This window comes from Carcharodon carcharias, chromosome 6 (assembly GCF_017639515.1).
Source record: "Carcharodon carcharias isolate sCarCar2 chromosome 6, sCarCar2.pri, whole genome shotgun sequence".
Taxonomy (NCBI): Eukaryota; Metazoa; Chordata; class Chondrichthyes; order Lamniformes; family Lamnidae; genus Carcharodon; species Carcharodon carcharias.
This window is the reverse complement of record NC_054472.1, coordinates 129,534,352-129,548,805: the sequence shown is the minus strand read 5'-3', so window position 1 is coordinate 129,548,805 and position 14,454 is coordinate 129,534,352. Positions and strand designations below refer to the sequence as shown.

At 41.0% G+C, this 14,454-nt stretch overlaps 1 protein-coding gene across 2 annotated transcripts in view; it reads right to left on the bottom strand.

Moving 5' to 3' along the window:
* The window catches only part of LOC121278925 (copine-3-like), a 105,124-nt gene that overhangs the window by 28,809 nt on the left and 61,861 nt on the right, over positions 1 to 14,454 (bottom strand). For both annotated transcript variants that reach the window (XM_041189480.1, XM_041189481.1), the window contains exons 8-13: positions 11,486 to 11,581; positions 10,357 to 10,443; positions 6,391 to 6,450; positions 2,776 to 2,909; positions 621 to 675; positions 481 to 532 (exon numbers count right to left, since the gene is read on the bottom strand). In XM_041189480.1, coding sequence (XP_041045414.1) covers positions 481 to 532; positions 621 to 675; positions 2,776 to 2,909; positions 6,391 to 6,450; positions 10,357 to 10,443; positions 11,486 to 11,581 — 484 coding nt within the window. The remainder of the gene's footprint in view (positions 1 to 480; positions 533 to 620; positions 676 to 2,775; positions 2,910 to 6,390; positions 6,451 to 10,356; positions 10,444 to 11,485; positions 11,582 to 14,454) is intronic.

Genomic DNA, 14,454 nt, shown 5'->3' with positions numbered 1-14,454 from the left:
GATTACTTACAGGGTTAGAGCAGCAAAAAGCAGGCCCTGAATATGAGATTTTCAACCCTCAATGTTTTTTTTTAAGTGAAGGTTGTCTGCAGACTTTTATTTTTCTTCAGCTATGTTCAGTTTTCAGAAAATTGTAGTTAATTCAAAATGATTGCGAAGGCAAAATATTTTGGAGTACTCTATACATTAACAATATGGAAATTCAGTTTAGTCCTTTATTTCGGTTATAGAAATAATATTCCTCCCTTTAGTTCAGCATCACTCCAGTAATAAGGCTGAGATCAGCAACTTGTCATTTCTGTGAAATCCAGGTAGACAGTGAAGGGTGGCATGATAGCCTTGCTGTCTAATCCATGAGATAACATATATTTATGCTAAATTAAGATCAAAGCTGTTTCTAACAATATATTTCCATTATTCCTAACATCCATGATTGACTATTTTTAACCCAGTATTACACAGTTTTGCACTTCTCCATACCTGCACAGAATGGGTTGTCAGGGTTGAAGTTAATTGGAAATTCATGTGACACCTAAAAGCAGAAAAAATGTCACATAAGGTTTGACAACCAAGGTATAAATGAAGCAAAATATTCTTTCATGTAATCGATTTATATTTACCTGCCAATTAGGGGGTATCTGTGCACCAAATCCCAATGCTGGGAACATCTTGTCTCTGTAAAGGAATGAGTGGTATCATCAAATAAGATACCTGGCAGATCATCATAGCTAAATATTTCCTAGTTTATTTTATAAACAATGGGCTGGATTTTCGTTTCCCGGTGGAGGTGAGAATGAAGTTGGGAAAGCAAAAAAAAAAAATTAGGATTTTTAGTTGTAAATTCCAATTTGCAGTGCCTTCCCAACCCTGAGCTATTTCTGTGTCACCCTTGAGGGCAGGGAGGCCTCGAGTACGAACCCTGCACCCACCTCGTCCGAGGTTAGCGTTGCTATTGTGAACCCTTTTAAGAAGTTTGAATTCCCTTCCCTCCAGTATCTTCACATGCTGGTGTGGGTTTTGGAAGCCTTAAAAAAAAAAAACCTGCCAGGTCTGAGTTCGTGACCATTGGAAGAAGCCTGCTGATGAGCCTAGAACATTGACAGGCAAGTGTTAAATGTTTGGTACTTTCAAATGTTACTATTTGATGCTGCATTGTAACGCAGATGTGTTTTAATGCAGTGATTAATCATAGGGCTCTAGGTAAGTTGACGATTACATTGACCAGTTTTGCACAAGTGTTGAGATTCATTACAATATTATTCCTATTGGAAAAAGTGCCATAATCCTTTCAAAAACATAGAAAAATGTGATGGGAAATTCTCTTGTCATGTTTTGGACTTTGATTTAAATCTCCAGACAACTTTAATTTTGAGGAAAAGTTGTTCCACTGCTGCAGGTTAATAAAACACCTCCAATGATTGACAAGTAATCTGCTTTGAAACAGAAAAGTAACACCATCCATCTCTCAGTTTCAGGCTCTAGAGCTGCAAACTAGTGTTTTGATAACTGCAGCCATTTTGAATGCTTGGTTGAGTTCCAAAGGCTATACTCAATTTAGTAGGTGGTCTATTAACACAGTTGTTCAGAGGAGTGATTGACAGTTTTAGGAAGCTGCAATAACATTATCTGCCTTTTATGTAGTTTCTGAATATAGGGTCGTTTGTTTACACCACTTAATGACCACTTAAGGAGATTTACTGGGTTTTTTTTCTTTGCAGTATCAATGACAGTTGTTTGAATTAGAGCTTTATTAAATTGTTACAGGTTTAGTTTCTTTTCACCTGCATTTAAAATAATCCCCATTGTTATTATATGGCTCCTGATGGCTGTACACGGTGGATACTGGGTGAGTGGCAATGGAGGACATATAGGTGGGCATAGGGAGTATGAAGGGGCATGGCGTGGGTGGGGTTGAAGGGAGGTTTAGGTGTCATATAACTAATGTTGGGAAATATAAGCTTATATTTCACCTCTCTTCTATTTTTACTTAGTTCTGTTGAAGGGTCATTCAGAGTCGAAATGTTAACTGTGTCCCTCTCCGCAGATGCTGCCAGACTTGCTGAGTTTTTCCAGGTATTTTTGATTTTATTTTAAACAAACACTATTGTTCTCTTAAAACGAGCTCTTTATAAATCAACACCATTGTCAGGACATAAAAACATCTTAAAATATGACTTTTTAAAGGATGATGTGGGTTTTTTCCAGTCTTTACAAAGCCGGGTGGTTATGACATTATCTTCTTGAGAAACTCTCACCACATACCAACATTTGATATGCTGATACATCGGCAACCTCATTCTCTAATTACATCTGTGTTTGTCAGTTGATGGCACACATATACTATTTCACACGATCACAGAAATTGCTGCATAGACTGTAAGAAAATAATTAACGTGCATCCATTGTGGATTTAACAATTTCAAGTTGCAAGATTCATTTAGTGAAATTTAAAATTGAATAATCTACCTACACACAATGTAAGTGCCAATGCATCTCAAAAGTTAGTGTCTCTGATATTTGCATGTAATGTGGCTGAATGTCTGTATCAATGATCACAAAGTGAGAAAAGGGAAGATGTGGTAAAAAAAATTGGTCTTAACCCAAAAAGAAAACACATTTCATTGGTATCTTTTGGAAATGTTGGACAAGAGCTAATAACTATAATTTAGTGTAAAAGAACATGTGCATTTATTAGTTTAATGATGGATCAGAATTCTCCAGTATTTGAAGCATATCACAGTAATACAATTAACAAAATAAATAAGAATACATTACGTATCGTAATCTTGAACAACCATTCCAACAGACCATATTGCCATCAGGTATTCATTAAATCCATTAGGATTTATATAATGTAGAGAGTCAGGTGAACGAGGATCCCCATTGGAACCTGTGAAATCGATACCGACCTGGGCATGGAGACAAAAGAACATTACTGAATGCCTCCACTTCATTTCCTGTAATTGCTTTGGTTTTTGTTTTATAGAATCATGGACTTTACTGACATGCTGATCTCAGATTAGAAATTTAAATAAAATGACTGGTTTATCTTCTCCAAATTCCAAATGATGAATCTTTCACCACTAGACATTGTCAGTGTACTTCACAAATATGCAGGGTCTGAAGAAAGGTCATTGACCTGAAACATCTGGGGAAACTTTAACATGGGTTTAGTTGTGGATGGGGTGGGTAGGGTGGTAAAGTCCTGAAAAAATGTTATTTGGTGGGAAACACATCTCCCCCCCACCGCCCCCCCCCCCAACCTTGGTCGGGTAGGTTGTCAATTTCAATATATTAATTGCTCAATATAGCAAACATTAATATTGCTTTTGCAATTGCGGCTTTGTGCGTTTCCCAATCTATCTGGAACTTCTCAGATAAAACAAGGTGAGGACACAGTCACTCTTAAGGTCACTGGGGACAAGCAGGAAATTGTATAAGTTAGTACCAATAACTCTCAGCTGCTTCCTTGCCTGCTTGTGTTAAAGGCTTTACTCACAATACTTGTGACAGGAGGTTAGATTTACAAGTTTGGAGGTTTAAGCATTTGATCTGCACTTTGAAGCTCTGGCCTATTAGATCAGCATGGGTGCTGCTGAAATTGTGTTAATCTAGACCTCAGGTGGGGATTAAGGTGATGACCAGCACCAGCAGCAGAATCAGCAACAACCTGCTGCTCATAGATCTGCAGTTCAATAGGAGAGAGGTGAATCAACAGAGAACTGCAGCTCACTGCAGACCATGCCAAACATGCTATAGGTAGAGGATAAACTTTCTCAGGAGGCTCAGGGTATTAAAACTTCTGACAGCCAGTTGGTTCTGGTTTCTCCTTCACCAATCTTTACTCAGTTTAGATTTATTCAGAGTGAAATATTACAAGGATCTACTTCCTAACTCAATCCTCAAACCCAGTGTCAGTAAGTATCTTTCTTATATGCTTTTTTGATTACCCATAAAATAAAGTGTCTCTTTATATTTGTGCTCAAGTAACAACCCAAATCAACGTCTACTGCCTGCATATAGTGAACCACAAATTGATATACAATTAACACAGGGGCCTGAATTTTGCTCTCATCAGGTGCGCATGATTGTCGGGCCTGGGAGCACTCAGGAAGTGGGACTCAACCATAATTTCATGCTGGCTGGAAAGACGCCTGGAGAAAGGCTCAGCATTGCCGGCAGGGGTAGGAAGGGGGGCAGGTGTCGATGTCACCGCAGGTGAGCGCTTCCAGTGAGCTCCCTGAAGGCAGACAGTTGCCTTAGGGAGCTGCACACCTCCACAGAGTAAACAAAACAACAAAAATGCTGCAAAATATGTCTGTGCAGCACAATCAAGCACTTGAAAGCATAACTCAAATAAACAGACCACAGATACCTCTTTTTATTTTATTTCGCACGGAGATTTCATCCCGCCCTGGATCAAGGTTCAAACAAAATTGTAAGTGCCGCCTGGGAGAATGGCCCATCTGCCGACAGTAAATGTGGACGGGCCATGAAAAATCACTTTCAATTGCCTCCTTAACGGGCTTAACTGCCCATTTAATTGTCGGTGGGTGGGCTGCCGACTGCTGCGTGCACCCACCGAGCGAGATACCACGCGAGTGCCGGGACACTCACTGACACCGTCAAGATATTCTGCGGCTGGATGGGTTGGGGCACATGCCACCCACGGGATATAAAATTCTTGTTGCACAAGATAATGGTAGACATTTGCAGCCTTTCGGAGGAAGACACTCTTTACCAGATGGATGATTAATGGCTTGTTTGCCAGACTGCCAATTATGTTTATTTATCCCGGGATGATGCCAGTCAGAATGAGCAGGTGCTCAGGGTCAGGTTTTTTTGGCTTGGCTGGCTTCCCACAGCCACATGGCATAATTTACTGCACACATGTAGCAATTAAAACACCCCAAGGGATATACATCAACTGCAAAGATTTCCACTTCATCAAGGTACCATTGGAGTGCAACCAAAAGAAATCTTTACGCAGGTGAGAGCAAGATTCCTGGGCAGCTGCCCAGATACTTTCATCCTGTACTGGTCCATCTTCCCCGATAGGTGCCTCAAAAGCAGACTTAGTGGCTGGCTGCTTGGAGCAAAGAATACCCAATTAAAACATTGTTGATGACACTTATGAGGAATCCAACCAATGTGGCCAAGGAGCAAAAGAATGAAAGTCACGAAAGGATGTGTCACTGAGAAAGCCATTGGCCTGCTGAAAACACTAAGTGCCTGGATATATCTGGGGGTGCCATTCATATATATCAGCCAGGTTCTCTAGAATGGGTGTGGTGTGCTGAGTTCTGCACAAAATTATACAACAGTGAAGTTTGGACCTGCAGGTGGAATGAGGTGCAGAGCACAAAGCCTCTTCAGGTGTCAAAGAGGAGCAGTAGGCACTGGCAGTAGATGACGCAGTCAATGAACCATCAACAACACTCATTGCTACCAGGATGTCTTCATAATTGCAGGGTTCACTTAAGTTCCATCAGCCCACCCATCTGATCACCACATAAAAAAAGCAATGCTGTCCTCTCCGTGCTCTCTAAAACACAACCAAGGAGTGTCACTAAAACAAGGCACAGCCTTTGAACATGCGGACTCTATTCTGCCAGTTGCTTCTGTTCTGCTCCCGACTCCCAAATTACATTCTTGGAGTGTGCTTTTAAAAACTGGAGCTGAAATCACCTCATGCAAGTTGACATCTCGCCAACTTATATTGATTGGTAAGGAAACCCAGAAATAACATTTTCATGCAATAGCTGCATTAAAAGTCACTGACAGATGCACTGCGCTAACTTCCAAGTTTCCCCACACGCTACTGCAACACACTGCTTCCAACACAGCATGGAGTTTAATGTCTAGCCCATTAAGTCTGTTTCTCTTTCCAAAGATTCTGCCTGACCTGCTGATTGTTTCCACAATTTTCTGCTTTATTTGAAAATATTAAACTAGGCTGACCTTTGCTGCAGCTATGGGATCAATGGTTTCCTCAAATGCCTTGGTTGACATCTTGAAGGATGCACATTATCCAACAACTTCAATTTACCGAAGTAGCCACATAGAGTAACTGCTTAATATTTAGAGAAAAAGATTTATTGAAGGCAAAGCATGCAAGATTCTGGCAACAGTTCACTGGACCTGAAATTTTAACCCAACCTTCCTCTATCCACAGATGCAGCCTGATTGTGCATTTCCAGAATTTTCTGTTTTTACTTCTTGTTTGTTGCATTTCATTTAAAAAGCTCCAGTCACTATTATTTTCCAAGTAAATGAAAACGTGACAGGTGTCACATTTTGATCCAATATGAAAATTAATTGCCAAAAGTGACTGCAAGTCCCACTAATACTACATTAATTCACTTAAAATTAAAAACAAAATTTACTTACAGTAAAGTTCATCTGACAGCCACCCATAATGTAGTCCAGGAAAGAATATTCTTTCACAACCTGTTGATTAAATATTTAATTGCATTAACTGTGTGGCAAAAACGACTATGTACATTATCAAATCTGCCGTGGATTTTATTCAACATTCATTTTATTTGACTGATTCATTCAACTTTAATAATCTCTGATGATGTATATGGCAACTCGGAGAATACAGTCACCTTCTCACCCGCCTTTACGTTGATGTTTCTGTGACTATTCTTTTATCTTTGCCTTTTTTTTCTCTCACTGTCTTTTTTTTTCCCTTTTTGGAGAGGTTGTGGGTGGTATGAAATTGATAGGATGGTGAAAGAGGTCACAATGGCTGCAGGTTGCACTTGGGATGGAGTTGAAAGGAATAAATGGCACTCAGGTAACCTTCTTCCTCCTCCCTTTCATTCCCTCAATCTCATTAGTGACAATCAACCTCATTCTCTCCCTCTTTTGTTCCTTTCACCTTCTCCCATCTTCTTCCCTTTCTACAGTCACCATTCCCATCACTGCCTCTACTTCTTATTCTACAGAACGATCCACTCAATCCCTCTTCTCCCCTCACCCTAGCTCCATTGTTACTCACATCACAACCCTCTATCCACTACCCCCGTGATTGGGTGATGAGAAGCTAAAGACCCCCTCACCTTCAGCTTGCTTTGCTTCACTGCTTCCTTCCTACCGAACATACAAAGGCATTCAAAATTCAACTTAATGGTTTGATTTAAAAATAATTAAATTTGAATGAAGAAATGGCAATGGGGTTAATAGAATCCTCTTAAAGTATATATCCATGACTTTCTGATTCCACCATCTTTCACCAGGTATCCTAGATATGAACTACCCTCTGTGCGAAGAAATCTCTCATTTCCCTTCTAATTCTTTTGTCAATTATTTTAAAATCTATCACCAGTTGCTAGAGCCAGCCCTATCAAAACTCCACATAATTTTGAATACGTCTCAGATCTCCCCTTAACCTTTTCCGCTTCAAGGAGAACAATCCAAGATTTTCCAAACATTTCACATTCTGAAGCCCCTTATCCTTTGCACCATCCTGTAAGCCTCCTCTATACCACTGCAAAGACCTTGACATCCTTCCTTAAGTGTGGTGCCCAGAACTGTACACAATACTCTAGCTGAGGCCTCATCAGGGATTTGTAAAGGACTAACATACTTTGTTTTTGGATTCAATACCCCGTGTCCAAAGCCACGTAACCCATATGTTTTCTGAGCTGCCTTCCCACCTTGTCCAGCCAGCTTCAAAGATTTGTGAATATGCACCTCCATCTGTTCTTACACCTCCTCAGAATAGTACCATTTAGATTATACTGCCACTTCATGTTGTTTCACTAAAAGTGCATCACTTCACACTTATTTGTATTAAGTTGCATTTACCAATGTTCCCACAGCTGTGCACACAAACCTTGCTTCAGGTGTGTGGCTGCGCAATAAGATTTCAAGGTACCATGCATTAAAAAAAAACTGGTGGCAAAAAGCAACCTAAAGTTTAAAGGGAACGTCATCTGCCATTGTCTGCCCATTTCATCAGCCCATGTCGTCCTGAAACCTGAAACTATTCTGCTTATTATTTACTACATTACCAAGATTTGTGTCATTTGCCAACTTCAAAATTGTATTCCTACACCCATGTTCAGGTCATAAGGAAAGTAAGTAGTTTTAAAAACTGAACTTCACTGAGTACTTCCCTCCAGTCAGCAAAACATCCGTTCACTTCTGCTCTATTCCTACTATCCTTTAGCCAATTAGGTACCCAAGTTAGCACAATCCCTTTTATTCTTTGTGCTTCTACCTTCCAGGTAAATCTGTTATGTGACACTTAAACAGCTCTGATTGCCCTTTGCAAAGCCAGACAGAAGAATGGGCATAGGGCTGTCAGCTTCAATTCCTTACATAGGGAGTTCCTACTTCCCTGTAGAAGTATGAGCAATTCATAAATGACCTGATGTGACACCGGTAAGCCAAGTTAGATGAGGTGAATAGTTTCCAGAAAAATAGAATTGGCAAGTGGTCCAGATCCCTGAAGGACTTGGAAAATTTCAGGATTGGCCCTCCACGCACAGGGAGCTGAGTCAGGAAAGCAAAAGCAATTTGGAGTCATAGGCTTGACTTTTCATGGAGATGGAAAGGCTCTGTGCCTTAGCCAAAATGGTGCTACAGCCCCAATTCTAAGTCCCAGCCCCATAACCAACACCGACCATTTTCGCTGGGCATGTAAAAGTGCAGCTGCCTTCAAACAGATACAAGTTTTCATTACTGGGATGTTCAAAGTGGCTTTAGACATTTGAGGAAAAAGTCTAAACCTGACAAAGTTATTTGGAGAGTCAAGGTGCCCCTTTGGGATTGTTAAGAGTAGACATGAATGTATGTAAAAAGTGGATAACCTCAATAGAACTATCAAGCTGTCAAATTATTTAAGTCACCAAGCCCTTTAATTTTTTTGGAAAGAAAATAGCTTGCTATGTCGCTGCTTGCAATTTCATCAGCAATCTGTTGACATTAGCCTGAAGGTTATCATGATAGGATTAGTGCTGCTTGACAGCTTCCACAACCTATCATTATTACAGTGGAGGGCCTGTAACAAGGCACTAGCTAGACCACACCTAGAATATTGTGAACAATTTTGGTCACCTTATCTAAAGAAAGATATACTGGCATTGGAGGCGGCCAAGAGAAGGTTTACTAGGAGGAAAGGTCAAGTAGATTGGACCTGTACTCACTGGAACTTAGAAGAATGAGAGGTGACATTATTGAAACATAAGATTCTTAGGGGTTTGACAGGGTAGATGGAGAGGTTTTTTTCCCTGTGGGAGAGTCTAGGACCAGAAGGCATAATCTCAGAATAAGGGCGCGTCCATTTAAAACAGAGATGAGGAGGAATTTCTTCTGAGGGTAGTCAAATCTGTGGAATTCTTTATCACAGAGTGCCATAGAGGCTGGGTTGTTAAGTATATTCAAAGCTGAGATAGACAGATTTTTAATCAGTAAGGGAATCAAGGGTTATGGGGAAAAAGGCAGGAAAGTGGATTTGAGGATTATCAGATCAGCGATGATCTTATTGAATGGGAGAGCAGACCCGATGGGTCGAATAGCCTACTTCTGCTCCTATGTCTTATGGTCTAAGTTCAGTTTGATTGACAGCTTCAAGCACTTATATAAAGGAGATTAGCTGCCTTTGACGTAGGGCTGTAAATACAATTATTTGTTTTCATTAGAGATTAAGCACTTGAAGGAAATATTTGTTTTATAAGGGATTAAGTACTTGAAGGAGTTTATATGTATTAAGTGTGTTCTATGAATGTGTTTTTATCAAAAAAGTGACGTCTATAATAAACACTTCAAACTTAATTTTTGATTTGATTTAGCAAGAGTGATTTGCCTCTGAGCTAAACTTCTGCGAGTTCCAGTCCAATTATAGACTCAAGCATATAAGCAAGACTAATACTTTAATGCACTATTGAAAGAGTAATGCATTGTTGGAGGTACTGTCTTTCAAATGCAATACACCGAGGCCAATTTTAGATGCACTTTCTGTGAAGAAAATGGAATTTTTCTGGTGTCATAGCCTACACTGATCCTTCAACTCGCACAATCAAAAGAAGAGAATTAATTGGTTATTCATCTCACTGTGCTACCTCGCTTACAAAAAATTAGCTGTGTCAGTTGCCCACAAAGCTGTGTAGTTACTCATTTATCGTGAAGTACTTTGGGACTTACCAAAAGTGTGAAAAGTACCAATTTATTAAGTGCCAATAAATGCCAATTTATTTTCTATACTTAATGTTAACATGGGGCAAGAAGAGAGAGGAATTGTATGCCTAAATTTAATCCATAAACCCAAAATCACACAAAGGATATATTCCCATGATATTAATTTAGAAACGAGCATTTTATTAAACAAAAAATATCCAAACATACCTGACATGATTTAACAATCACAGTCCCTGAATTTTTGTAATTCTTTTTTTTCTGTTTTTTCTTTGGATTAATACATTCAAACTCCATCTGTGAGAGAAGCACAAATATCAAAATCCAAGTGCAGCATCTCCTAATGATATTAATGTAGTGATAATACTAACCCAAATAGCTGAGGAAAATTTCCTTTTGACATGAAAACATTCAAACAACTGAACTCTTCTTCTCCTTAACTATACATTTAAAGATATAAATTAACAATAGTCATGGCCACTGTACGGACTATGGGATAAAAATTTATTTGCCTTATCTCCATTTTACACCCAAGAAACCATACAATTTTAGCAGTGGGTGAACTGCACCCAATTTTCACAGGCTTTAGTTCCACTCCTATGTGCCCCTTGAACATATTAATGAGGGAGTCCTATTGTCCACTTTACAAAATTAGTTAGCAATTGGTAGGGCAAGTGTTAGCCTCACTCAGGCTTTATTAGCAGTTCCCAAAATCACCAACTAAAGGCAATTTTTTTTTTGAATAAACACCGTTCTTGAAGTCAGGAGAAGCAAAAGTGCTTCTCGATTCCACAGGTGTCAGAAATTCTCCCACCAGAGTTCAATATGGAAAGGGGCTCCTGAGGAAGGCACCTTCCCCTTCCTGCCTGAGGCCCGAGCAGGGTGACCTGCTGGACTACACCCCCACGCCACCACCCCCCCACCAACAACCCATTGAGCTACTCCTGCCAGCCTCAAAGTTGAAGCTAGATGGACTCCCAGCCAGAATTAGGATAATTGCTTCCTTTGTCATGGCAACAAGTTGGAAGGATGGCAAACAGAGAAAATACCACAATCATATTAGAAATACACGCTGATAGGATCAGATGATGCAAGGTGGGAGGAGGCTCAAGTGGAACATAATCACTGTCATAGACCTGTTGAGTTGATTGGCCTCTGTACTGTAAATTCTATGCAATTACATTATACAAAATTAACCATCATATTGAATAGGTAACCAGAGACTTGATTATACATGAATAACCAAATATGAATTACAAGTATACACACAAAAACCGCAGATCTCAGCATCATACACAATTCGTGACCAACTGAAACCAAAATCAAGGTAAATTCTTACTGCGTTCTGTGATGCTTCTTGAAGTTTGGCAACGTTGGTCTCAAATGTTCCTATTAAGTCATGAGATCCATCATTATCATAGTCATAGCATTCCACCTGACAAAGAAGTTGAGATGTTTATTTGTAAAAAGAATAAAAGAAAAGTTAATGAAGCAAACATTTATTCCTCATCCCAACCCTGGTGAACCATACCATTTGTGTAAAATGCAATCCTTAATGACTTTTGAGTTGAAGTGCAAGGCACATACCTCTGAATCTCACCAGACGAAGTTACACACAGCACAGCAAATTTATGCATTTGCCATAAAGAAATTAATTGCATCATTTACAATTTATGTAACTGAGTAACTAAAGATACTCTCTCAGAAATAAAAAAGCCACTTTTAATTTGTTTTACACTAACACAAAGAGCAGTGGCCAGAATGTTCCGACCCCTCCCACTGGCGGGATCTTCCAGCCCCACTGAAGTAAATGGTGATTTGAATGGCTCGCCGCAATTTCCAGCCCAGGCCCCGCTGCAAACGGGGCTGGAAAATTCCACCTGGTGACTAATCATCAAGTTTATCCTCTAAGTTATGACACCATTCCAATTGCTCTGACTGGGTCTGCGGCAGGTGGTGAGAACACCAAAAAGAGGGAAATCCATACTTGACCTCATCCTCACCAACCTGCCTGCCGCAGGTGCATCTGTCCATGACACTATCTGTAGGAGTGACTGCTGCACAGTCATTGTAGAGACGAAGTCCAGCCTTCACAATGAAGTTACACTTTATCGTGTTGTGTGGCACTACCCCTGTGCTAAATGGGATAGGTTTCAAACAAATCTAGCAACTCAAGACGGGATCCATAAGGCACTGTGGGCCATCAGCTGCGACAGAATCAAACACAATCTGTAACTCATGGCCCCGCTTATCCCCCACTCTACCATTACCATCAAGTCAGGGGATCAACCCTGGTTCAATGAGGATGGCAGGAGGGCATGTCAAGAGCAGCACCAAGCATGCCTAAATATGAGGTGTCAAACAGATGAAGCAATAACACAGCAGTGCTTGCCTGCCAAACAGCATAAACAGCAAGTGATAGACAGAGATAAGCAATCCCACAATCAACAGATCAGACCCAAGCTCTACAGTCCTACCACATCCAGTCATGAATGGTGGTGGACAATTAAATAACTCACTGGAGGAGGGGGCTCCACAAATATCCTCATCCTCGATAACGGGGGAGCCCAGCCCATCAGTGCAATAGATAAGGCTGAAGAATACGATCTTCAGCCAGAAGTTCCGAGTGGATGATCCATCTCGACCTCCTCCGAAGATCCCCAGCATCACAGATGCCAGTCTTCAGCCAATTCAATTTGCTCCAGGAACACTAAGAAATGGCTGAAGGCATTGGATTGTGCAAAGGCTATGGGGCCTGACAATGTCCAGAACTTGCTGCGCCCCTGGCCAAGCTCTTCCAGTACAGATACAGCACTGGCATCTACCCGACAACACTGGCATCTACCTGGCTATGTATAAAATTGCCCAGGTATGTCCTGTACACAAATCCAACCCAGCCAATGACCACCCTCAGTCTACTCTCAATCATTAGTAAAGTAATGGAAGTGTTTAGCAATAACCTGTTCACTGATGCCCAGTTTGGGATCTGCCAGGGCCACTCCTCCTGACCTCATTACAGCCTTGATTTAAACATGGTCAAAAGGGCGGAACTCCCAAGGTGAGGTGAGAGTGACTGCCCTTGACATCAAGGCTGCATTTAACCAAGTGTGGCGTCAAGGAGCCCGAGCAAAATTGGAGTCAATGGGAATCGGGGGGAAACCCTCCGCTGATTGGAGTCATACCTAGCACAAAGGAAGATGGCTAACCTCCAACAACCACAGCCTATCTCAGTTCCAGGACATCACTGCAGGAGGTCCTCAGGGTAGTGTCCTCAGCCCAACCATTTTCAGCTGCTTCCTCAATGACCTTCCTTCCATCATAAGGTCAGAAGTGGAGCTGTTCAGTGATGATTGCAGAGTGTTCAGCACCATTCGCGACTCCACAGATACTGAAGCAATCCATGTTCAAATGTAGCAAGACCTGGACAATATCCAGGCTTGGGCTGACAAGTGGCAAGTAACATTTGTGCCACACAAGTGCCAGGCAATGGCCATCTCCAACACGAGAGAATCCAACCATTGGCCATTGACATTCAATAGCATTACCATTACTAAATCCCCGACTAACAACATCCTGGCGGTTGCCGTTTACCAGAAACTGAACTGGACTAGCCATGTGGCTACAAGAACAGGTCAGAGACTAGGAATCCTGTGACGAATAACTCACCTCCTGACTTGCCAATGTCTGTTCACTATCTACAAGAAACAAGTTAGGACTGTGATGGAATACTCCCCACCTGTCTGGATGTGTGCAGCTCTCACTCAAGCTTGATGCCATCCTGGCTGCTTTGCCCACTTGATTGGCACATCAGGAATTCACCAAGGCTCCTTCAACACCACCTTCCAAACCCACGACCACTACGATCCAGAAGGACAAGGGCAGCAGATAGATGGGAACAACGCCACCTGGAAGTTCCCCTCCAAGTCACTCATCATCCTGACTTGGAAATATATTACCGTTCCTTCACTGTCGCTCGGTCAAAGTTCTGGAACTCCCTTCCTAACAGCACTGTGGGTGTATCTACACCACATGGACTGCTGTGATTCAAGAAGGCAGCTCACCATCACCAAGGGCAATTAGGGATGGTCAATAAATTCTGGCCTAGCCAGTGATGCCCACATCTCATGAATCAATTGAAAAAATATGGCCCCAAACTTAGTTTATATCATATAACTTACATGCAAGTGAAAATAAATTACAATTAAATGTACTGCAACATATTTTTAAAAAAAATGCTTGGCACAGTGAAGCGAGGTTCAAATCATAGAATAACTTGTTACTGAGGTGAGCTAAAACAAAAATGGGCCA